The sequence below is a fragment of the Strix aluco genome, chromosome 18 (genome assembly GCF_031877795.1).
Source record: "Strix aluco isolate bStrAlu1 chromosome 18, bStrAlu1.hap1, whole genome shotgun sequence".
NCBI lineage: Eukaryota > Metazoa > Chordata > Aves > Strigiformes > Strigidae > Strix > Strix aluco.
Window position 1 is genome coordinate 1,313,580 of NC_133948.1, and position 25,600 is coordinate 1,339,179.

At 43.7% G+C, this 25,600-nt stretch overlaps 1 protein-coding gene across 2 annotated transcripts in view; it reads right to left on the reverse strand.

Annotated features, from left to right (window-relative positions):
- Positions 1-25,600, reverse strand: part of GRK3 (G protein-coupled receptor kinase 3) — a 75,607-nt gene continuing 50,007 nt past the window's right edge. Inside the window, exons 10-22 of one of the 2 annotated variants that reach the window (XM_074844689.1) lie at positions 20,508-20,586; positions 19,149-19,279; positions 18,234-18,328; positions 16,932-17,039; positions 14,095-14,161; positions 13,762-13,862; positions 12,532-12,598; positions 11,989-12,084; positions 9,634-9,796; positions 8,842-8,978; positions 8,529-8,564; positions 7,784-7,897; positions 1-7,146 (exon numbers count right to left, since the gene is read on the reverse strand). In XM_074844689.1, the coding sequence (XP_074700790.1) occupies positions 6,985-7,146; positions 7,784-7,897; positions 8,529-8,564; positions 8,842-8,978; positions 9,634-9,796; positions 11,989-12,084; positions 12,532-12,598; positions 13,762-13,862; positions 14,095-14,161; positions 16,932-17,039; positions 18,234-18,328; positions 19,149-19,279; positions 20,508-20,586 (1,356 nt within the window). In that variant the 3' untranslated portion in view covers positions 1-6,984. The remainder of the gene's footprint in view (positions 7,147-7,783; positions 7,898-8,528; positions 8,565-8,841; positions 8,979-9,633; positions 9,797-11,988; positions 12,085-12,531; positions 12,599-13,761; positions 13,863-14,094; positions 14,162-16,931; positions 17,040-18,233; positions 18,329-19,148; positions 19,280-20,507; positions 20,587-25,600) is intronic. The other variant, XM_074844690.1, reaches the window with a different exon arrangement.

The window sequence follows — 25,600 nt, forward strand, 5'->3', positions numbered from 1 at the left end:
CACACGCAAAGGACGGATTTTATTGGGGTTCTCGTCGTATGAGAGCAGTTGTACTGACCAACACACAGAAGCAGCTTAGCTGTGCCAAAAGAATCCTTTAAAAAAATAATGGCGGGATTAGCTAAGTGTGGCACATCAGTCACAAATGGCCGAGGACTGTAAACTCTGAAGGTAAATCTCTGGGAGAAGTACTACTGGCACGTGCAGCAGCAGACACCGGCACGGGGCACACCCTCCTCTGCACAATAAATATGAAAAGAGCCAAGTACATAAACCAAAGAATGATTCTCATAGATACAATATCTAAAGTTATTTACAGATACTGGCTTTTCTCACCGTTAAATTACACATTGAAAACAGGTTCTCTTTCGATATATTTCTTTAAATCACTAGTAGATATTCGTGTGAATCTGCTCCTTTATATTTATTTTTTTTTTTTAAGGACCGAATGTAGTCACTGAAACAGTGCTCGTAAACACGCCTCTCCCAGGATGCTCTTGCTTTATTCTGTTTTTCAGACTCATTTTTATTTGCCATCTCACCTGCTCTCTCATCTCTCCCTTTCCTTAAGGAAAAGATTCCTGCTACAGCCAGGAAAGCCTCTTCCCAGCCCCGCAGCTACTCCTGCTCCGTCTCCTTTCCCAGTCTGGCAGGACAGCGAGTTACACCAACCCGGATAAATCCTGACCCTGGACGAGCCACCACCTTCCTGATCCCGTCCCGGGGTTTCCTAACGAATCCCCGCCTGGGCACGTGGCGGGTTTGCGGCACCGGGCTCAGCCCTATCCCCATCACGGCACATTTCTGGCGGGCGATGCCAAGAAACCGCGATGGCACCGGCCTCACCCCGCCGCTGGCCTCTCCCGCCCTCCGGGTGCTCCGGGGCAGAGCAGCTCAAGCTGCAGAAAGAAAACGCGATGGGGCAGGCGTGAGGAGGGGCAAACGGAAAACAAGGTGAGAACTACTATGGGGGAGAAGCAGCCACCCCCTCCCTGCTTCGGGCAGCGTCTCCACAAGAGGCGGCTCCAGCGGCACCGGCTGGCAAATGCCAAATTTCAGCCTCGAGGTGCCGCTGGGTGAAGCCCAGAAGAGCTCCGAGCCCCGGCACAGTGGAAGCGCAAAGCACACGGGCTCGAATACCTGGAGCATTCCTCACGCTGCAGAGGCCGCGGCTGCAACTGGAATTATTTTTAGCAGATGAGTTACCCGATGAATTTTGCGCTATTTCTGTACCTCGCTGGGGACGGAGGGGCCCGCGTTGGTTCTCTGCAGCTGCGCCCAGCGGCAGCAGCAAAGGTGGTCGGCTCGGGGAGCGCGGGGTCCCCGCCCTGACACCCCCCGCGGGGCAACGGCCGCTGCCGGGGACCTGGGGCTGTGCGCTCCCCTCCTCGGGGTGGTGAGCAGAGCCCTGGCCGCCCAGCAACTCGAGGCACCGCAGGGCTCCTCTCCCACCTTCACAGGCTCCAGCCTATTTTTAAGGCCTAAATAACCACCCTGAAACAGCAAAAATCATTTCCAGTAAATGCGTTTTTGCCATCATGGGCACCAGCCCGGCCCTGCCCTACGCCCCAACCAGCCCCGCGTCAGCCTCTGCTCCAGCGCCCAAACTGCGCGGCCCCTCCGGGCTCTCCAGTCCCCTCGCTCATTAACCTCGGAATTAAAGAGCTTTGCAAACGTCTGAGCTGATGCCTGAGCTTTTTCAAGTATCAAGCTGATTCCCTGCCCCAGTTTAAGGTCGTTAATTCTCGTTAACCCAGCGCAGACTCAAGCGAATACAAGCTTGCTCTCTGGAATGCCGAGCAACAAAGGGGAAATTTAGAAATATCAGACTGGGGGGTTTATTTGCAAGAGGTTTTCAGATGTTTCTGCGTTCACGAGCCACTGCACTTCGAGATGGTCCTGACAGTGCCTGGAAGTGGCTGTGCTCGTAACAGAAGGGTAAGCTGGACAGACTGATGGAAACTATTTTGACTTTATTATGAAAAACAGAATAAAGCTGACTGATCCTGCTTGAAAGGAACTGCCATTTCTATACATATACGGAGCAGAAATTCTGTGGAATGTCAGAAGTTGGAGAAACATGTATTTAATAAATAATATAAAATGCTTTTTTGTTAAAATAGAATTCTTGGTTTTATACCTACATAGCATAGCAACCTTTACATAAACAAAATAAAGCTGAGTCTGTGATGATTAGTTTAACACAAAATAAAAATACAATTTAACAATAGTATTAAAACAGCCAATGTTCAACCCACACAATATGTACACCATGGAATAGAAATCAACAGAAAACAAAAGTAGATTATCTTGAAATTCCTCAGACATTTGGATATACATATGTTCTCTGTATATTTTAGATATTTTCCTTTTTTTACAATATTAAAATTAATACTATGCTTTTTCAAAATACGCTTTTCAGGTTTTTTCTTTAATTTGTAGAATTGACTCATTCCTTATATTAATCAACACAACTAGAATTATTTACTTTCTACTGTACACTTCAAAATAGTCCTTCCTCCATATATATTTAGAGCGTGAGCATTTCAGAGTTAAATTAACTGTATCATTGCCGCGCGGGGAACAGCGAGACCAGTGTGTGATTGCCAACGCCTGCACTACGCAGATCTGTGACAGTGAAGGATCTAGTCCTAAAACTGATCAGCTGCCTGGGAAAGAGCAACACACAGAGCTCCAGGTACTCCGCTTTCACCAGCCAACTGACCGTAAGCCCAGGAGAGGCCCACGCGCGAGTCATCACAGGCACCGGGGGCTCGGTCCTGCCGGTGGGGGCAACGCCGCCGAACAACATCAACCCCTCGAGAGGGTCTGCTGGACATGCACAGCACCCGCTCGCACGGGACCACACCTCCGATAAACAGGTTCGCTTTTAGCACCAAATACACAGCGTTTCCTCTTAGCTATGCACCAGACCACGAACACCTGCGTTTACCTTAAAACCAAAACCGACCCGATGATCCTATTTTCCTTTTTTTGCCCCGCGACAGAAGCGGGAGCAGAAATTCTGCTGCGTTTCTAAAGGAGCGCTGTTGAAATTAAGGAACATCTGACCGGGACTGAGCTGCAGTACGTCTCCCGGAGCCCAGTGCTCCGCCGTCCCGACCTGCCGGGCTCCCACCTCCAGCTGCCACGAGCGTGCTGGGAGCCTGATGGGGGGTAACATACCAGGAACACCGCAGCAAGCCGGATCCACGCCCGTACTCGCACCAGCCAGGCTCCTCTCACAGCAGCGGGGGGAAAAGTAACTCAGGAGGCTGCAGCCATGGACTCTGCTCGACCAGTGACAAGACTCAGCTCAAGCACAACTACTGTGAAGAAGCTTTTACACTTCGTAAACTGGAGAGCCTACAGTTAGATAAAGGATTTCAAAAAAATTACTAAATGTTCCTTAACAGCTTCATGAATTTGTAAAATAACTGCCAAATAAATCTGAGTAATAAAAATTGCCTAATTTATACCTGCAGAGGTGGGACATCTCAGCCGACACGGTGCCCAGGGAACCTCCACAGCACCGCGCCCAGCTCCTCAGTCACACTCTGCTTGCAGCAGGAGTAACGGTTGCTTTGCTTTTCCTGCCCTTAAATTTCAACTCATAAAAGTCTGATTTTGGCCACAGCTTGCTACATCCCTAATTCTTGAAGTGAGACATTAATTTACAGCAACTCCCACGTATCAAAAATGCCTCCCCACCTCCGAGCGGCGGGAAAGGCAAAAGCACGCAGAACAGAGCAGCAGCTCTCCTGAAAGTCCCTGTGACCCCCGAGCCCAGCTCCTGCAGAAATCACACACCTTCCTACCATCACGTCACTCGCGCACTCGCTTTCCAGGATCTAGTCTTACTGCATGTGTCAGCTCGTACGTCAGAGACAAAGAATAATTACAATATAATCCCCGCAGCTCTGAAGGCATGTGGATGTGTCAGGGGAGGGTGTAATGTGGCTCTATCTGGCATGTAATTCTCTATTTTGAAATATAAGAAACAATTCCCCTACATGCTTAAGTCTTCAGTATGGCTGATTTTATTTTAAAGGACTTTCAGATCATTTTAAAAATCTGCGTTTAATCATTCACTCAGCTCTGTTGATGCCCGAAGCTCTGATTTCTTTTATCTTTACTTCCCTGAACATTAAAAAAGAAAGGTCCTACAAATGCAGTCAAAATGCATAAAAGACAACGCTCTGCCTTACACTCTCTGCGTTCCACAAGATTTTCTACACATACAGCTAAAGATCCTCACGTAAAGTAACACCAGCAAGAATCTTTGTCCAAGAAAAAAACTTCAGAGAATCTGGTACCTAAACCAGGAACGATCAGTCTGGAGCAGTAACTAATATTTTGCTTTGAAGGGTGGAATTCCAGCTCTCCCTGCACACCAGCAGATCCAGTCCTTTCCACACAGAACCCCAGTTGCTACTGGGATACCAACTTCCCCCACCCGAGTTACAGTAATCTCTCCTTCTCTCCTAACAGCACAGTCCCATTCCAGTCACAAAGAGAAAGCTTTTCTAAACTGTTGAAGAAAAACAAATCTTTCACTATTCCCCTCCTGTGCTGACGAGGCGATAAGGACCACGCTAACGAGCATGTTCCAGGGCCATCCCAACTCGGTAGACTTCAAAATACACATAGTTCCATAAATCAATACACAGCCTTCATTTCATATAAAATCTGTGGCTTTGAGGCACAACGTCCCAACTGCGGATCTGTCCCTCCGCTCCTCACAGACACCAGCGTCCGGCATCCACGGCATCGGAAACCACAAAACTCTGCCAGTAAGGGTTTAGCGTAAAAAAACCACCACAGAAAATAACTAAAAGAGCAGAATGGAACTGGTAACGAACTAGGAAAGTACGAACAAGTTACATGAGAACTAAGAGCGGCTTTTATCGCAATCTGAGGGTTTTTTCCCAAATCAAGAAGCAAAATAAAGAGCATTGCATGGTATTGGAGGAGAAGCTTAAGAGCATCCCGTGCAGAGTCAGTGCCAGCAGGATGAGCCATTTTCTGTTCCAAACCTCAGTAAACACCACCACTACCCCTTTACAGAGGATGCTGAGATGCTAAACCTCACTTACCAGTCAGAATGACGTAGGAACTGGTGCTCTTTATACAGAATAATTTGAAAAATAAATGAGGAAAAAAAAAAATCATTAAAAGGTATCACCTGACTCACACGGGGGATTTTCCAAAACGCATTTTTCCTGTTACCGGATGGTAAGACAGAGCTCGCGCGGCTGGGAAAGCACGGGCCAGGCAGAGTTAAGCCGCTCCCAATCCTAGAAGCAAATACCTCCGATTTTATTACAAGTGTGTTCAGGATAAAGAAATACTTGCAAAATAATTCTCCTGGTTTTGCTGACTTTTCTACAAGGAAACAGGTCTAGAACTCTGTGGTTACCTGTCAGCAGGGTGAGACAAACCGTGCAGGCAGGTGGACAGAGGAAGCCGTTGGGGCAACTTCTGCTCCCGTTTACACAGATGCAATTCCCATCGTCCTCAGGGACCATGAGAGTTGTACCACCCCAGCCGGGCAGAAAACGTTCTCTAAGGTGTTCACTGAATCAGAAACAAAAGCTTAAATTCAGCCCTGACCTATCTCGTACAGAACATCACAACACCCAGGGAAAGGCTGACTTCACATGCTTCGAGTTGTCTAGCAGATTACAGCTTTACTTTAGGAGGAGTTTCCACATGACATGACTGATGTCTCAAGTAGAATTAACACCAATCTGGCATTTGATCAGCTCGTTTTGTCAGTTCCATCCTCAGTATTCTCAGACTGTTTTCAATGTGGACAGTTTGAACTCTCTAGAAAAGAAAATTAAAAATCCTTTTGCAAGCCGAGCCGTGTGACGTGTGCGTGAACCTCCTGTGCTGAGCTACAGGGAAAGTCTGGGATATCTACGCTATGAGAACACACTTGCTTAATGTTTTTGTGTACAACAGAGAAGGATCCGCAAGTCCCATAACTGAAGAGTGATCCAGAATACGTACCGAGGTACCCAGACACTTTAACCCAGTACATGCACTAGAATGCATCGGATTTGAGTAATTTCTTTTTAATTTTTAAAAAGTGCAGTTGACCTGAAATGGAAAAGAACTGTCTTTATGTTCACTGTAAACTTGTCAAAAGGAATCTGCTCTTTAAAAACTGTGCTAAAATAGTCAATTTATACAACAGAGCACTAGATGAAGCTACCATAAATTCCTCTTCACCAATTATTACTCTATTGTGTCAGTTATAGTACTGCATATACGTAGAAGAAGCAAAACGGTGGTAGCTACTATTAGTGAGTACAACAAACCAAGTGAATAATCTGAGTTCAATGTTTCCATGAAGTAGCAATAACATTTAAACCACAGGACAGTTAGAATTCAGTACTTGGAAGTGCATAAGAGTCACACTGTTGATCATCAGCAGTATGGAGAAAGGTTATTATAAAGTCAGCAGTAATGGTCGGAAAGAACATGGCAACACGACAGATCAAAGGTCATCCAACACGGCAAGTCTGCGGCTCCTCCCGCGGCCCAGGGGTTTGCTGGTGTCGCACACGCAAGCGTAATCCTAGCCAGCAGCAACCACTCCAGCCTCCAGCTGGGCACGCACCACCCAAGGGTATTGCAGAGAAAACAGCATCTTCCTCCCATCAGTAGTTCTAGAGTAACGGACCACGATCGAGACACCGCCGGGGTGGGGGGGGGGGATGCGTGGGAGCAATTTGCAGCCTCTACGCTTGGTCATTCCCACCACTGCTAGGAGCATGAATTCACTTGCCAGTGTTCCAGTCTTCGCAACCTCCAGAGACAGAGTTCTGACGTTATCCCACGCTGTAAACATCTAATTCTTCCTCTTCTAAGCACATCCCGCGTCCAGGATGGCACAAAGTAATTCATAAGGATTCTGTGAAACTCAGCATGTTCACCAAGTCGCTTTCCCTAAGTGAACTTTGTTTCCTATTGCTCCTACAGACCGTTGCTATTCCTGTGGCTGAGCGGTGGTTTTGAAAGCTCTACAACTGTGGAGCGAGATTTATTGAGAAACTTTGGAGCCCGACGCAGCAACCTCTGTGCCTCAGTAAAAGCTTCCGTCAGCTCTTTTTTCCACTGAACAAATTCTGGGTCACTCTGAAAGAGATACAGAAGTAGTTTGGCACTTCATAGTAAACTGCCAATAGCGTCTTCTCTCTCAGACAGCACTTTTAAGCAACTTATTTTAATTTTCCACAGGAATGGGTAACTTTGGATAGTGAAAACGTGCAGCCCTTTGCTTCTCCATCACCCCGCCGAAGCCAGGCAAGGCAGCAGCAGCTACAGCCGGTTGTAAGGCAGTTGTAAGGTACGTGTTGTACAGTTGTAAAGCACATACAAAGGTGCAACGAGGACCTGGGTACTTCCTCCCTCGCAAACACATTAGCTACCATCAGCTAACTGCAGTGAGACACGTGCCAACAAGGCCTTTGAAGCCCATGTAGGTTGAGAAGTTTTGAAGTTTTTAGCTATTTATTAAACTGAACTCATTTTGGCCCAAACACCATAGAGATCCATAACAGAAACTGGCATAGCTGCAGGTTTCCTGCTTTCAAAATTCGAGCGTGATAAAAACCAGTTTTGCTTAGGTTCCTCCCAGTTTTGCTTAGGTTCAGCTTTGCTTCATAAAGTACCCTTAGTAAACACATAATGGGAGGGCCTGAAAACCTTTTCAGTTGTTCTATCATATGCAAAGCAATCTGATTAACAGTTATTGAAAAAACAAGCGTCTCACCTCACACTGTAGGACAAACTGTTTTCCTCCTTTAATTCTCAGTAAGATGCATTTCTTATCTTTAATTTGTGTTTCTTCAACAGATACTATTTGTTCCATTGTCAGTAGGTTTTGCTGTAGCGTTTGCAAAAAAGCAAAGAGATGATTCGAAAAAAGCTGTTGCCCGTCAAATAAAGCCACTATCTCATTTTTCTGGACTACCCCCATAAATCACGTTATGAACATTGACAGTCATTACACAAACATTTCTTTATTTCTGAAGACTGGGTCATGAACTAAAGATAGATTATAAGGTAAGAGAGAGATTTAGCAAGGGGCTTGTTTGCTTCAACAGAGACAACGAAATATAAGCTAAGAAAGCCAGTAATGACAGCACAAAATACGAATCTACAAATAGGTGTGTCTACAAACAAAATATTCGCTATTTTTCCTCAAGAGAGTTGCATATAATTTTATATATTTTCCAAGTATTACTGCTGTTAAAAAAAAAGGACAATTTTACTATTTCAAAGAGCTGAAAGGGAGTATTTAAGCACTGTGTACTTACAAAACAGCAGACATACACAGCAGTTTGCAGAAAAGCTTTTCCTATAGACTGTGAGAGGACGACAGTGCTTTGAAATTCCAAAACCTTACTTAACTAAATATACAAATGATCTGCCTAGCACATGATCACAGCTGGACTAAACTAAAGTCACTATAGCATTTTCTTTGAAATAAAATGCTATAGCATTTATCACCTTACCAGTTTATGTTTTTTTGTATAAATAGTCCAGAGGTCCTAAATAAAAAACAACACCATGAACTACCAAATTCCTTTAAAAACATAACAAAACAAACAGGTTTCTCAAGTCAATTTTTGTTTCCTCAGTGCAGTGTAGCTACCCATTAACTAAAGGGATACTCAAGGTAAGTTACTCAAATCCGCTGGCCATTTACTCGGACCAAACTCCACTTCCGTGGCAGGAACGCCCGAGCACGAGCCCTCAGGTTTGCCTCAGCACCCACCTGCCATTCGGCCCCTGGAAGCTGCTGCTCCCTGGCGTGACCTCACTTACCCGGGACTCTCCTTCTCCTCGCCATTCAAGTCGGTTCGGGAAGAGGTAAAAGTAACGACGTTGCCACTGGGTCAAGAAGGGGTTCCCCAACTTCAGCATGTATCCGTGCATAATACAATCCTTCCCTAGCGCATAATCTGTGACAAGAGGAGACATTAGCAGGCAAACGCAGGCGCTGCCCGACAGCCTTCTGCAGAGGTGCTCGGCCGAGAGCGGCCGCGGCCCGGCACCCAGCGGCACTCGCCGTGCCCTCGGCGGGCTGGCACCAGGGGCACAGGACACCCAGAGCCCATCCTGCCGCAACCACACGAGCTGACGCGGCTGCAGCGGAGTAACCAACCACAGAATTTGGTTCTTTAAAAAGTATCTTATTAACTATTAAAAGAACGGTATAGTGCTGCCCGACGTTCAGAGTTTGCCATGCAAACACCCCAGCGCAAACAAGAGAAGTTTGCTGTAAAGGGCCTCCTGTTTTCTTTCTTGGCGTCTTTGTCATGAAATCAAATCCCACATACTCTTTTCTGAGCACACACCACACACCATAAACAAGAATGATGAAAGGCTGTGCATGATAATCTTTAAAAGAGAGTACAAAAGATTTTCCAAAACATTATGCCATCATACAGCATTTCAAAACATTAAGAAACCTCTTAAGAAACACGATACTGACTAAATGAATTCTAACAATTACCGGTGAATGACAGTAATATGAGAGTTTGTTGTGTGAAACTTCAAACACATGAATTACTATCTAGCAGCAAAAGATGGAGAGAAGTGTATTTGACAGATTACCTTCCTCGTGGCCAAGCTGCTTATTTTTAGCCCTTTTTCTGGCCTCAATTTTATCTGTGTCTGCATTTACTGCATCATAAACAGTTTCTGCTACTTCTTGCTGCCAACGCTCCGATATTACCAGAGGGAAGTTCTTATATAACTCCTGGTCACTATCAAGCAACTTGCAAGAGAAAAACAACACAAAAACCCAACATTTTAATAACTTTTACTATTCTTATCCCCAATAGTTCATAGCTACCCATATAACAGTATTAGTTTAAAAGATGTATCAAACTCTAACCTTACCAGAACAGAGAGGTGCAAACAAGAGAAAACACAGATACTAATTTAAGCAAAGAGATTCATTTATATACAGAGAACAGGCTACCTCTTCAAAACTTGTTTGGTCTGACAGCTCTCAAAGCCTTACTCAACATTGTCCCATAACATTCTCTAGACTTTACATTTAAATAATTACTTAAACGTAAGCAGCGGTTTTCCTAACTTTGTTGCATAATCAGTGTTAATAAAATGTCTAATTGTGTTAAAAATTTTCTCAGCACAAAAATTCCACGAATAAATGAGAAGACACCTTTTACACAACAATGCCTTCCATGCTTCCACAGCTTAACTTTTCATTCTTAATAATTAACCTTCGAAATTCCTGCAGACCTCAATTTTCCTGTTAGATTCTTTTCTCCCCTAATCCTCAACTACAGCACTTGAACTGAATTACGCTGAAGGAAACTAAAATGACTGGATCTTCAGGAAGGACTGTGTGGTGCTTGGCACAGCCCTAGGCTGGGTTTAGCCACAAGGCACTTTGATGCAGTACAAAAAGTGATCAATGTCTTCCTATTAAAGATTTTCGTTTGGGGCTGAGCTTAAACTCTCTACAGCCACTCCTCAGTTGCTTCAGTTTCTGTTAAATCAGTCGAGAAACCAGACTTTTCTCTCGGAGAGCCAGACGAAGAGGCCTCCTTCGCCCCGTTCAGCCCACCGGACTGCACGTGTTCTTCTCAGTGTCACAGGACACTCCACAGTATAAATATAATCCGCAGGGGCAGCGGAGGAGAGCAAGGCGCTCAAAACTGGCGTCCTCCCGGGCAGAGACGGCTCCTGACACCTTAATGGAAGCTCCGACTGCAGCTGACTCAGAGGCATGAATTATTCAGTCCCTTCTAAAAGACTGTGACATCCCAGTGAAAGTGCAGAGCAAAGAAGCTGTACATGATATTCCTCACTGACTCATGACTAAGAATAAATTTATCTTATAGGCAGCCAGAACAAAGATTGCGTGGAAGAGATCTGGCTATACGATTTGCAGGCCTTGCTGAGAATATCCGATCCCCTCAGTAAATAAAAAGACCACCTGGTTTCTCCTTGCAAAATGTTCCTCCGAATTATGGCATTCCAGAATTGCAGGAAACTGGAATCCTGTTAGACTAACGCTGATGCTGAAGACGTGGAGTTTTCTGGGATAAAGAACATCTTGGGTTCTCTGCATTTCTCTTTAAACACGTAAAATCTTTTCTGTGCCAACTTCTGTAATTACAGCAGGTGACACTGACAGACAAGTTCCTTTTTAGGCACAGTGAGTACTTAACATGTTTTTTTGCTTATAAAGTTTAGAGCAATTAGTTTCTCTCCTGACTCACTTCTGTAATAACAAGAATGAAGTTTGATCTACTGAAGAAATGTACAATAAAAATAATGAACGGGACAGACCCAAGACAAGCACTGATTCACCTATTGTCTCAAAGTGCCAGGGAAGCTTCAGAAGAGGGGATGAATACGCAGGGTACGTCACACCACCTCTGTGCACGTCAGAAACAGGCCAGCAGCTTTAACTTCTCGTTAGATTTTGGATAATAAAAGAAACTTTCAGGTTCTGGTATCACTTTTCTAACTTACCAAGTTGCTACCATTAATATACAGTTTGTCGTTTTTAAGAGTTTTCCACTGCACCCTCTGACCATGAGGTAACACTATTAAAATAAGGTTTAGCTCAATTTATCTAAACTACCAGAAAGAAATTACAATTTTTAAAACTACAAACCATTAAGCATTCTTGAAAATCTGAGGATTTCCCATGACCATTTGAAATATTTGCTTTATCATATCAAATTTTTGATAGGAAGGTAGATTTCAGTCAATCTAAAAAAATTAAAAATAAGGACTTGGCAAGCAACAACAAACTGGCCAACCAGCCCAAGCTACCTCTTCCGTAACAGCAGGGATTAAGTTTCCAAACTTGAAAGCAATTCCTTGCACACTCAGTAGCCCCTGGAGCAAAGGAATGGCACGCACAGATGAAAAGTGAAGCACAGCAGCCACAGGGCCATTCCCCACCTATCAATTAAAGTTGTATACCTTAATGCCTTTAGTGTCCTCTTCATCAAATGACCCAATATCAAAAGCATCTGCTGCATTTACTTCTCCCCGAGGAGGAATCAATGGTGGAGGATACTAGAAATTAAAAGCAGCATAATTAAAGAAAAATTAATGGAGATTATTTAAATCCACTGTGTAGACATATACGGCCTTTTTATTTTTTGCACACATCACACATGACAGTGCAAAAGCATGTCCCTTGAAATTCAACTTCAGTGCAAAGTTGTTTTCCACTCCTTTAATAAATGCTCCTCCAAAAATTTGGGGGAAAACCCCTACAGTTTAGAGACAGCTAAGTAGAGGAAACCATGCAATCATTTGACCCTGAAAAAGTAATAATTCAGTACTACCGGTCAGGAAGACTTGTAGTGATGAATATATGGCAGTTTTCACAACAATCCTCCACGTATTTGTGCAAGTGCATACAAGTGCTAGGCCTGGAAGCCTGAAGCTTTCTGTTTAGGCTTACTCTCCTTTTACTGCTCTACCAAGTAAGCTGAGGTCACTATCTTAATCCTTTACCTTTTGTAAATAGACCTGCTGCCAATCAATGCCTTTGAAGAAAGGATGTTCTTTTACTTCTTGTGCACTGCAAAATAAAAGGAACTGAAGTCAACAACATGAAGGGGCTTTTCAAATGGATTTGAGAGACATAAAGCCTTTAGAGGTCACATTTCTGTCACTTGAAAACATTGGTAAAACGATCTTTTTTTCCAAGGGAAAAAAAAAAGTCTTCCTAAGTAAATAACAGAAGAGAAGACTTCCATGTGGAAACACTAGCAGTCGTGCTGTAGGCCTGGCAAGGGCTCTTGTTTTGCCATGGCAGTCCGTCATTTCAAACAACAACCATCACTCGTCTGTTGTCAGACCCCCCACACTACTCCTAAGCTACAAGCTGACTGCACAGCATTTCATGTCATACATCTTTTATGGCAAAAAAGGCAACTACTCTTGGTAGGTCCAAGGCTGAAAAGCAATCTCAGGTCATTATCATAGAGGGCTCCATGACAAAAAGCCCTCGGAATCTCTCACTGGAATTAGAGCCAGCACCCGTCTCAGGTGTGACCACCAATTAACAGTTACCACCATCCCCAGTGGTTTCTCAACAGTTATTTACTCCTCGTCTCACAGGAGGCACACACTGGCTTTTGAAATAGGTGATAACAACAATTTCATTTAACAGCTATCGGCAAGGGAAGCTTGGCAGGAGACAAGCAGTGTTTTGTAGTCAATAAACAAAAAAATGCCCTTTTCCTTTGACTCATGAGATGAAACAGGTACATCTGGAAATAGAGGCAACTCAAAATGAAACAAGAATTCACAGCGTTTTGTCCTTGGTAGTTTTGGGATTGGGTTTTTTTGCGTGTAATATGCTCATATCATTACAGATACAATACAAGCAGTAAATTCTAGCTGTCAGTGTGCCTGCGTCAAGTAATATGACTTCATGCCAAAACAGATCAGGCAAAAACACAAGAACAACACAGTGGTGAAAAGTATGACCCCACCACCCAACGTAAGCATGACTGCAGAGAACTCAGGGAAGTCTTTAATGACAGAAATTGTCCAAAAATTTGTCCAAACCAAAGGAAGCTGAAACGTAATTCCATGCAACAAGCACTTTCTAATGTTCTCTTTCCAAAATTAAAATCATCACAACAAGAAGCAGATTTTTACTTGAAATGAATTCATTCATTTACAGAGAAGTGGCAATTTTTAAAGGCAGTGGTCCAAGGAGAAGACAACACCTACCTTCTTCCTTGGCATCCGAGTCTCTTGCTAACATCCCGCTGCAGGAGCCCTTCCAAAAGGGACTTCAGCTCAGGAGAAAATGAATCTGGTAGCTCCACATTCTATGAAAAAAAGAAGTACAAAAAGAGACATTTAATTATAGAAGTAGTGTGATCTGCTTTCCCCACACAGGAGAGCAGCTTTTCTTTGATAGCGTTTGTAAACAATTCTTCCATGTGTAAATACAGCTTTCTCAGAAAGCAGGCTATATAGTTCCAGTTTTTAGAGGAAACGGGAGTTTACTAAACTACTAAACAAGAGGAATGTAACTGCAACCGTCACTGGGATCCTTACCACGGTGAGCGTCATCCGGTCGATCTCATGCTTATCTTTGGTTTTGTGCTGTCTGAAAGGACTGTGACTGTAGAAATAAGAAAATGCACTAATAAGTGTAAAGCCATAACATATCAGGTTATTTCAGCTGTGGCAACCCCAGGAAAGCGTAGCATCCTTTTACTCCCATTCTTCCACCTCATCAATCCTGTCCTGCAGAACAATAAAACAAGCAGTAAAACATTTAGCATTTGCAATGAAAAGTAAGACTTTACACACGAGCGTACTGTGGCTACTAGCTACCTCAAAAATGTCAAGGTTTGATCTCTTACAACTTTGGTTTCTTTTCTTACTACAAAGAGCTGTACCACTTCGCAAGGAAGTTTATCCTTTTGGGTTCCAGTAGAGTTGCACACGGTGGACATCAAAATCAAATTCAGAGAAAAGCAACCATCCCACTTCTTTAAAGACTACACACAGACGTCCCTGAGGACTACCAAACTCAGGGAAATCTGATCCAGTTACTCCATACAAAGGCACGCAGAAGATTAGTTTAGAAGATTACTTAAATGCAGTGATCCATCCTGAAAGATGGTGTTTCAAATGCCTTACCAGTTACATCTGTGTCTCCCAAAACCCAGAACAGTTTCATCTAACAAGAAAACCCTGAGCACCCATCACAGCTCAGGTATTTAAAAACACTGAGCTATATATGGAAACTGAGTACGACCTACAGAACTTTCCACTCATCTATATGGGAAGAATAAAGCAAGACCTTAAAGTAATTCAATGAAACAGAAGGTAATCAGATACTACAGCATCAGTGACGGGGAAGATATTTGATCATATCTGGTAAATTACCAGCTTTATCCCTTCCCTGCTTTATAATTCTGGTTTGAGTTTGAATTTTTCCTTTTAGCTATAGAGGACCTTAGAATATTACAGATTTACCACGCAGTACTTAAACAACAGCGTGAAAGAAAGCAGAAACATTTTAGCATGAGATTTTGTAATTAGATTTAGGATATATTACCCATTTCTTAAGTTTTCTTCAAAACCTCGAGGGAATGCTATATTTCAAAATGAAAATGTTATTTCCTTAACAATACATTAATTAGTTATTATAAAGCATTTTGTCTTGCCACATGGCAGTGTGTACTAGCTTGTTTCGACTGGGGACCTGCTACTCAAGAGTTATTTCCCTTTTATCCTCAAAAACGTTTCTGATGAATGAATCTGATGGACAGACCAGGACTTCTATTCTGGTTTTAAGCATGGTAGACAAGAAGGCGAGAGTAAATGGCTACTGTACAGCCTCAGACACCCTGACAATGAGGCTCTGACTAGATCAGGGAAACAAGTGATTCACCAGGGGCTTACGGGCAGATTTTATGCCAGACTAAAGCTACTAAACACCAAGAAATGGCACCATGTGCCCTACCCTTGTTTTGGAATGCGAGTTGTTTAATTGGCTTCAGAACAGATGAGGATGGATGGTTCACAATGAATAATGCTTCGGCTTCGGGCCACCGCTATCAACCTGCACATCTCTCAGGAAGAATCACAGCCCCCAGAGACAGAGACCTCCCCGCCCCGCGAGTTTCCGTGGTAAATGGGATCATCTGCCCCTAGTTCCTTCCTCACACAACTTCAACCTTGTGAAGGAAGAACCACGCCAGAGTCAGTCGGATGCCCTAATCCTCTGTGCCCAAGGGACTCAAAAGAACAAGGGCTCAAAAGAAAAGATGAGGAATCCTCAGTGGTCCTGCATGTGAAAGACGTGCTCCTCTCTCCTCCCAGCAAACCCAAACCGTTCTGTGTCTTGCTACCTACAGAATTCTTCATCTAGAGAGACAGGCTGCTGCTCCCAGCTGCATGAGGCTGGCTGTACTTAGAAACACCTTTTTTTTTTTTTTTTTTCAATTTAAACACCATTTCTTTCTTTATTTGCACACTATGTCTACTTTGTGAACGATTGATGTCAAACTGATACAGCTCTAGAGTTCAATTCAGAAGTCAGACACTTACTTCCCTTTGTACAGTGTCTGGGACACAGGTAAGAGTTTATGATTATGTGTGAGGACACAGGTGACTAATGATCAATCTTTACAGAGAAACACGCTGAAAAGCTTAAAAGATTTTTTTCTGTTTTGCCATTAACACTGAGGATGCTATTTTCAACAAACACTTGTCAATTGGTGGTTATTGACTGTTCAGATAAATCCCGTAGTCTTAATAAATTCTACATAGCCACAGAAGTTTCCTGAGAAGGCAACAGTTGACAAAGCTGTAATTATCATATACTTTTGCACACCAACACGGTAAGAGGCCAGACTCAGCAAATGGAAGCATCCACACATTATAACTTACCCAAACACCACAGAAGGGACGATTCAGTATCATGTGAAAAGGGAAGAGTGCAGCAAAGAGTTTCACCACAACAGCAGGTCTTAAGCATAAAATGAAGCCCATAATTTAACAGGGCTGGCTGTTTAAGCAGTTCATTTAAGCAATGTTATTCATTTAAGCAATGAACAACACCATACCATTTAAAATATTAACACTTGCCAAGAGATGAGTAAGTTGCCTATCAGCAGAAGTCAAAAGAGCAGACAGAGCATCTGCCTTCCTCTCTGCCCCACACCTGTACCTACTAAAGGAAGCAGGGCTTGGGGTTTTTTGGAAGCAAAAAAACCTGTTTCAGTCTCCCAGGCAGACATGGTCTAAGTTGCAGAGATGGCAGTAAGATATCATTTCAGATAATATGTAATACGTTACATACCAGTATTTCAAGGGACAGACAATGACGAGGTCCAGGCTGAAAAAACCAAGCACACAGGACATGAAACTTCACTCACCCTCGTAGCAGTTTGAAAAGCATGCAGCCCAACGAGAACCAGTCTGCACTGCTGTCGTACGCCGTTCCCTTCTGGAGCACCTCGGGAGCCATGTATCCGTGGGTACCTCTGGGAAGCAAAGGGGATAAAAACTTGATTACAACCAAAACTATCATTGAAAAGAATAAATAATAATTAAAAATCGTTGTTTTCTCAGTAAGCCTTATTCTAAAAGAATCAATTTTAAACATGATTTTATTTTGCTTTTTCTTTGGCCATACATACATATGCGTGGGGTTTCTGTGTATATCTACTGAGGAAATACCTTAAAACATAAACAACAGAACTGATTAGGCAAACTGAAGCAGCTACAGTAAGATTTAGCAGAATCAGTACAGGGCAAAAGCAGCAAAGGCTGCACGTTCTGCCCATTCGGCTCACGGACAAGAGAGACACCAGGACACGGTCAGGGCTCCAGATATCTCCTGGCAGATCGCTCCAGCCCTGGGCACCACGCAACTGAGACCTGCTCCTCCCCACAAGCCCAGACCCAGGGCGAGCAGAGGGGGCCTGTGCTCCCTCGGTGTGTTCCGCGGGCCTGCTGCCAGCTAACGCCCGCCTGCCAGATTTCACAGCGGGACGCCTCCCCCGAACCCACCGCTGGGCACCACTGCAAAGCGGTCACCGCGTACTGCTTCCACCCTTGACGTAACGGGGAAGTATGAGCTTCTTCAAGAAGCTACTCAATTGCAAATCTTTTAAGATGTGACAGGATGAAGCTTTCCTTTTTGCATAAATTCTGAGACTAAATCAGGGCAAATGAGGACCTCAGAATAAAACGTGCCACATCAGACGTGGAGTCCACACACAACCCATGAAAATCAGATCCCAGTTATGACCTGATGCCAAGAGGCAGAAAGGGATCCAATTTGCCTCTAGTTCTACAAAGATCCAGAAAGAGAAAGAAACAATAAATCCTGTTTTTCAGTCAGTTTTGGAATATTTAATTATCCGTTTAGGACAATTAAAACAATCTGGTACTTTAACTCAGTCAGGTTCTTATCTTCTCCGAACAGTGAATCATCTCGAAATAATGTGTCATCTTCCAGCCATGCCTACACATCAGCTGCTACAACTGTGCAGCAAAACAGAGAGGAGACTGAAAAACCTTATTAGAGTACCCAGCTTAGCTGGGTTATAAAGCGAGCCTGTGCCACACAAGTGTTATTTTTTTCTTTAGGCAAAGTGAAATTATAAAGACACATAAAGGACTTATTTAGCAATAACTGTACGTGCAGCAAAGCTCCCATGCATAATACTTACACGCTAGCATGTGGCTTCTTTTTGGAAAAATCACAAGCCAGCCCAAGGTCTGATATCCTCACATGCCCGTGTTCATCCAACAAGATGTTTGCAGGCTGCAGACCCACAGACACAGAAAGGTTACTGCTTGGTACTCTTCAGTGGACAGAACTACAAATCCTCAGAACACAGTAACTCATTCCCAGACATCAATACTCTGTGGTAACTGGTAATTGCCTTCCTTTTTTTTCACATCAGTATAGCAGACACTTTCTAGACAAAATCTCCATTCTAACGGAGCATTACCATCAACTCCACAGATTATGAAATACTGAAGAGTAACAGAAGAGGAAAACCAGCCAAGGTTTGAAACAGAAGGCACATGAAAGAATAAATCTGTTTTGGCCTCAAGTCCACATCGCTTTTGGTTCTTTCACAGAAGGGTCTGTGTGTGGCTCTAACCCCTTTACTTGCAGTCGACACTGTGCTCTCTGCGCAGACTTTTTCCCCACTTTTGTCATCACGTGGCTCATGGACACCTATCTTGTGGCAGTCCTCAACTTCCCAATTGTCAGTGGAACACCCCGAACAACTGCCTTCCTGTTAGTCTCCCACCACACACACTCCTCTTTCAGGGCTCTCAGCAATACAGCATACTCTCTAAATTAACAGCATCATTAAGATGGTGAGATGAGTAACACTGCACAGGATTTACTCTGACCCCAAAGAAGCATCTCCCAGGTCGGTTAAACGGCACAGATTAAAACTATTTTGAAAAATTACTAGAAAAATCAGCCGAAGATAAACAAGTAATCTGTATTCTGCCCAAGAAAAGGTTTCAGGTAAGAGAATTCATTTAATTTACCAGTATGTCTGGACGATTTGCTGCTATCTAACAACCCCCTGTGTGGATGCAGTCGCCATGTTAACGGTTACCTTTAGGTCTCTGTATACGACAAAGCGATTGTGCATGTGTTCTAAACCCAGGATGATCTCAGTAGCATAAAACCTCATTTCTTTTTCAGAAAACACTCCGTGCTGGGAGAGGTGGTAGTGCAAATCTCCTCCTAAAATTAGAAGAATTGAAATGCAATTAAAAAACCAGTAAAATCTTGCCTCCAAGGCAGACAGCAGGAGGTTGTGGGGGAACAGCATAGCATTTGTAGGTTCTTAGAGCCTGTTGAGCACACAGAGAGCCAGACCCACACTCTGCAGGTACATATGGTGACTAAATACCTGAGAAAGTTAATAAATAGATTTGATCAATCCGAAACTCCATTTTAAAGATACATTTACTTCGTATACATTTGCATTCAGTGACTAATCCAGCAACTGAGTCTTAATGCAAAGGACTTCCACAACAAGTAAAATGCAGTCACATACACAGCTTCTGGAGAATTGAATGAATCAGCATATAGAACAGCCCGGGTTGGAAGGGACCTTGAAAGGTCATCTGGGCCAAAAAATTCTAATATTCATGCTGGGGATGTTTTCACACTTTCCTCATCAAAGAACAGACACAATACAATGTCACTCTGTGAGCTAATCCACAGCATCAAGAGATCAAAATGTGAATATGCCTAGAAAACTGTTTCTGATCAAGCTAGAGATTTAAAATAATCAACCAGTCACTGGAATTCGACCTACAGCTTCGATTTTAACGAGAATCTTCACTTGTAAAACACCACAGCCAGTCTCTATTACTTACAGGATATGAGCTCTACTTCTCAATTAAATTTCCAGCTTTGCCACACGGTACATGCACACGTGTCCAACATCTTTAGGTGATCACTGCAGACCACAGCCAGAGCTGGAGTCCCCCAGGTGCTGAGCACCCTCAGCAAACAGGGGCACTGCAGTATCTTCCCTCTTTTAACACTGCCAATGGCTCTGTGTTCTCACAAGAGTTACGCCAGGGCTTCTAGGCATCATTTCTTTCCTTTGTGGAATGCTTCCCCCATCAATTTTCTTTGCAGAGCTCTTCATAGAAACCCTTTTATTTTTATTCTGAAAGCTTGTGTCCCTGGTCTCCTCATACATTTCTCCACATGACCCTCAATTCCTTAAGCTTCCAGCCTAGTAGGCCCTTTGATGTCTTTATTTACATATGTTAATGTTATAAGGTAGCAGAGATCTTCATACATTCCCTGGTTTAGGTCAATTTACCCCTCCTGCTTGCAGGCCGATGCTTCACACCTCAGATTATTTTTCCCTAATTCTCCTTATGATCTCAGCAAGTCCTCTTGCCAATATTCCTGTAATATTATTATCATCATCCACATGAGCCTTGCTTACCATTCATCAGGTCCAGAATGAAACAGAGTTTGTCAGGGGTGTGGAAGGCATAGGTCATACACACTATAAAAGGACAGTCCTAGAAGGAAAGGAGCAAAGAGTTCATCTTAGGCAAGAGGCAAAGTACTACTTAGAGAAGCTAAAAATACAGGTGATATTCTTCCTATGGTATTTGCCAATATTCATAACAATTTTCTAAAGAAATCTGTGTACTAATCTACATACTCTGATGTTTCACTTACAGTTTAGAGATCTTAGCTTTTGCTCTTTCTTTTCAACAGAAAAATTAAAAGAGCTGTGAGGAGCCAAAGGCTTAAAAACCACAGGTAGCATCACTGTCTTCCACAGACCTGCGAGTACACCAGCTAAAAATATTTCTAAAAATATTTACTTGAGTTTGCACTAGACTTATATGAAAGATACATTAAAGCTAACAAGCTTTAGGCCAGCTCAGAAAAAGATAAAGCTGTTCCCGTGAAGTGTGAAGGATACGCACTATTTCTCACGACTGCACGGCGAACGTTCAGCAGCCGGAACACTGCCTGAGAAGCTGAGTCACAGCACGTACCAAATCCCAAAGGAAAGTTTTATCCTCACCTATACATTAAATGCAGCTACACTGGTAACACCCTGCCCATGCCCCCAGACTCCCCCCGCAGAGCTGCACAAAGGTGACAGGGGGGTGACCTGCCTCCCGCTGCTGCCCTTCAGCTCTCCAGCAGCGTCTGCAGCAGATGCTTAAAAGGACCATAAATAGAATAGGAAGGAAGTCGCAGCTCCGCCGCGTGTGCAATGCACGGGAAGCAAGAACAGCAAGGTCCAGATTATGCAAAACCCAGAAAACCAGTTATGGTGGGTGCAGACTGAAGAATGTCACCGCAGCGCAGGGATGGACTGCGTGGGGCACATTCCCTCCTCTTGATGCATTTTAACCTTAATTCACACAGAGGTTTAAGACAAGCAGCCATAAAAAGTACAGCTGGCAAAGCACCTCCTTCCCGCTGATGATCTGTTGGGTGTGCTGGTACCTCTGTCACACACACGCGTTGGAAGACGCCGTGGTGGACGCTGGCAGACCCTCCTCTCTTTGTTAGGCCTACACTGGATGCCAGGGGCTAATTAACAAGGGGTGGTTATTACCTCGTCGACCCCTTCTCCAAAGCCATATGGACTGTTTGGTTGTCAACAATGAGAACTGGAGGGGCGGCTGTGCAGTCGGGACGGGCTGGACTGCGTGGCGATGCCGACAGACCCCAAAGCGCGGAGGCTGACAGGAAGCCGAGCTAAGCCGAGCTTAATGGCTGACGAGCCAGGACACCACGCAGGAAGCACGAATGTGACCTAACCTGACTTGAACAATGTGTTAACTATGGCAGGATTGATAGTGAAAGCTCTGGGAACCTCTGACAGGAACTCGCCTCCTTCCCAATTTAGAAGCAGCAAAACAGGGCGGCCTTGGGCAGAGCGGCGGGCCCCGGCGTGAGGTGCCGCCTCGCCAGCCCTGCTGAGCAGGAAAGGGAGGGGACGGTGACACCGTCCTCACCGGCACAGCCCCAGTCGCTTCATCCTTCCACAAAACCGCGTCAGGTTGAAATAAAGATTGATATCCTTGACTGCAACCCCCGCTGACTGCCGCACCACTCGGACCGATCCTGCAGTAACGTCCAAACCGAACTGTATTTTAGTGTTACCAAGGCAGCTGTGCAGAACGCAGGCAGCGTCTGAAACACCCCGCAGAAACACCCATGAAAAACGCCTAATTGCTAAATGGTCCTAGAAATAAGGAGACTGTAGGCAAGGCAGCAGGGCACCTAACAACAGATACTACCTCTCGTTATAAACTTTGTATGGCTCCTAACTGCAGACTACTGTAGTTACCACTTAACTTCAGAACAAAAGCTTCAGTAGAATTATTAACTTAATTTGCTGAATCAAATGGATAATTCAGAAGCATCCCCAAGCAGGCTTCCTAAAACCTTAGAGCAATCTAATTACCCAGAAGGATTTAGTGTTCGAACTGAAACACCATACATAGAAAAATAAAAGGGTGTTTCTATACCAGAACATAGCATGCCTGTATTTTTATGGATCTCATTTTTCAGAAGAAAAGAAATCTGCAAGTGTCAATGTGATGCATAATTCATTTTTGTGTAAGCCTTCCTAATTTAATCACTACCACTGTTCAACAGAGAGAAGAAATTGTAGTACTGTGATTCTTCTGACGCAAAAACCACTGCAAAGAGTATTTTCCAGCATAAAAATAAAAAATACCCTATAGGTTTGGGGTTTTTTTAAATGAAACATAGAGCAATAAAGCAAATGTCGCAAGAGAGTAATACTTTGTTACAGTCAAGCTTCTGCTCTGAAAAAAATAAGCAACAGTATGACAATAATGTGTGAATTGAGAATAGTTTGGAAACAGTTCCTTACATCCAAACAATCCTGGATTAGGTCCAAAAAATTGCTGAAGACAAATTTCTGGTAATAAATCATGTGGAAGGCAAAAAAAAAAAAAAAAAAGAAAGGATAACTATAAAAAATAGTAGAAATGTAATATTCTAAATTAGCACACTAACAATTACTTTAGAAGGAAACCTTTGATTCTGACTCATTCCCATAATCCAAGCACCTGGCCTTAGAGCATGACCGCAGAAATGACAGCAAACAGGTAAAACAACGTGTTCCTAGCGTAGAGCAGCTGTGTAGCGATTTTAACTAAAGAGCAGCTCTGTCCTGACAGCTCTCGCTCCGAAAGACGTGCAGGTCAACGCTGCAAACATCGAGCTATTGTCTGCCATTCCCACAGATGTTCCTTCAAGTGACAATCAAGATTTGGGAAGTTTCCATTTTTTGAGCAAAATTGAGACTCCTACAAATCTCAGTACACATGAAAACAAAGTACGGGTTCTTCTCAGGAAAAAATACCTGATTATTGATCTCAGATGTTTTGTTGTTCAGTCCGTCAACTTTTGCTGTACCTTGCATTTACCATCCTTTGAGGGAATCCTGAAACCAGCATTTAGTCAAATTATCTCAAAAAGAGCTGAGCAAACCAGCTTAACTCTCTAATTATTTCAGAACGAGAGAACTAGCAGGCACAGTAGAGCAGAGCTACAGCCCTGTCTTGCAACAGCCTGCCGGAATGACCACCTCCTACCCGCCAGGAAAAGGATTTATTAAATAACCACTTCCTTCCAAAACCAGCATCTTCTGGCAGATTGTTTTTATACAGTCCACCAGCAGCCACGGTCTCAGTGATTTCAATGTTCCAGTTTTTGAACATTAGGCAAATATGGCTATTACAGAAAATAAATATTTTTTTTCTTTCAACAAAAAGAAAATATTTTCCCTACTATGTTATCTTCTAAGAATTTCACAGTGCATTTCCAGCCTCCAGAGCGAACACCTCCGTGGGAGAGAAAGACAGGGCCTGCATCTTGCAAAAGAGGAAAGACAAACCTCAGCAACAGTTTGTCCATGTCACACCAACAGTCAGTGACAAAGCAAATAAACCCATGGAAAATTGGAGTAATATGTTTTGTATTATTAGGCCAATCCAAGCAGCTCCCTGTGCTCTGTAGAGGTGCCTGTCGTACCTCTGAGCTGTGCCAACTCGAAACGTTACCGTGAAAAACCTCTCACAACTCGGCCACAATGTTCTCAAATTTGGGAGCTCCCTAATCAAGGAGCAGTTGTGAATGCCAAAATTTGAGGTGGATTAACAAAAATGATTACACAAACGTATGTGTAATCTGCACAGCTGTTATTATGTATTTTGCAGAGACATCTGGATTCCCAGTTAAATGACTAATTGCACTATGATGAACTTCCCAGTTCCACTTCGCTCTGGGCAGCACACAAATCCTGTCATTGGGGAAGGCACGTGCCATCCACACCTAACAGCTCACAGTCAGGAATTAAATGAATTATCTGATTCTACCACTTCCAAACCCATTTAATTCTGCATATTCAAAATGCTCCAGCACCTCTTGCAACAGCAGGTGTAGCTAACCTGAATGGGCAGCGTTTGGTACAAAATCTCTCTTTTCAAGCTCTCTTTCAAATTTCTGGGAATCTAAAGAAGTTACACTCTAATGAGCTGATAATCCTTAGCAAAAAACCCAAATGGTTTGTCTTGCTTTGCTGCTGCAGAATGACTAGCTATGACTAGCTCCACCATTAGCAGCCTTGTGAACAATTTTCTTATTGAATCACTAGACATGAAAATTCACATTCAGTACTGGAGCAACAGAATCACAAATTAAAGTTAATGGGACAATTATTACTAATTTGCCTAGATTTCGTGTCTAGTCTCCGCTACAGAACTTCACCCCACTGGCTCTCAAGACTCCTGACACTCCTGGACAAGCCACAATTTATCTTTGGTGAAAACAGTTAACTTGATTAAAAAGTCTAACTGATAAATCCCAGTTGTTAACTCCACGGATAAAAGAACAAAGAAATACTTTCCAGGCCTTCGTCTATCTTTATGTTCAAGCCAAATGTGAATGCGACTCTGTGTTAGGGAAATTCCCTGACTTTTCACTTCAGTGCACGCCTGTCCTTCTGCAGAGAACGGCCGAGGCAGGGCAGGAGTTTCTGATGAAAGGCACAACAAGAAATACCTCGTCCTTCCTTCGGAGCTTTGCGGTGAGGAACAAGTTCGACCTTACGATGACACCTTGACGCACAGCTTCCCTGGTTTCTGGTGTAGGATTTGCCTTACCAGGGTATTTCTAACAGCAGAGGAAAGTGATCTGATGGGTAGCAAGAAGAGTTGAAAAGCTGATCTTCTAGGGACCAAAGTGCAGCCGGCTTTGCTGTTCTGTCAGCCTGCACAAGAGAGCACCTCACATGCCTTCGTGAGGCTGAGAAGTACCAAGTGTTGTCTGATTCACAGTGTTTTCACTTGACAATAGAAGGGCACTGTTTAGCAATGGTAATTCTGTAATTACATGTAAGCCTCCATTTTCAAAGCCCAGTTTGCAGAAGACAGGGGGGCTGTCCTCCCGCGGCCACACCTGCGGGCACCGCAGCGCAGCCCCAGGCTACCTGCGGGCCAGGAGGGCCCATCCTGAACCCCCCCAGACTGA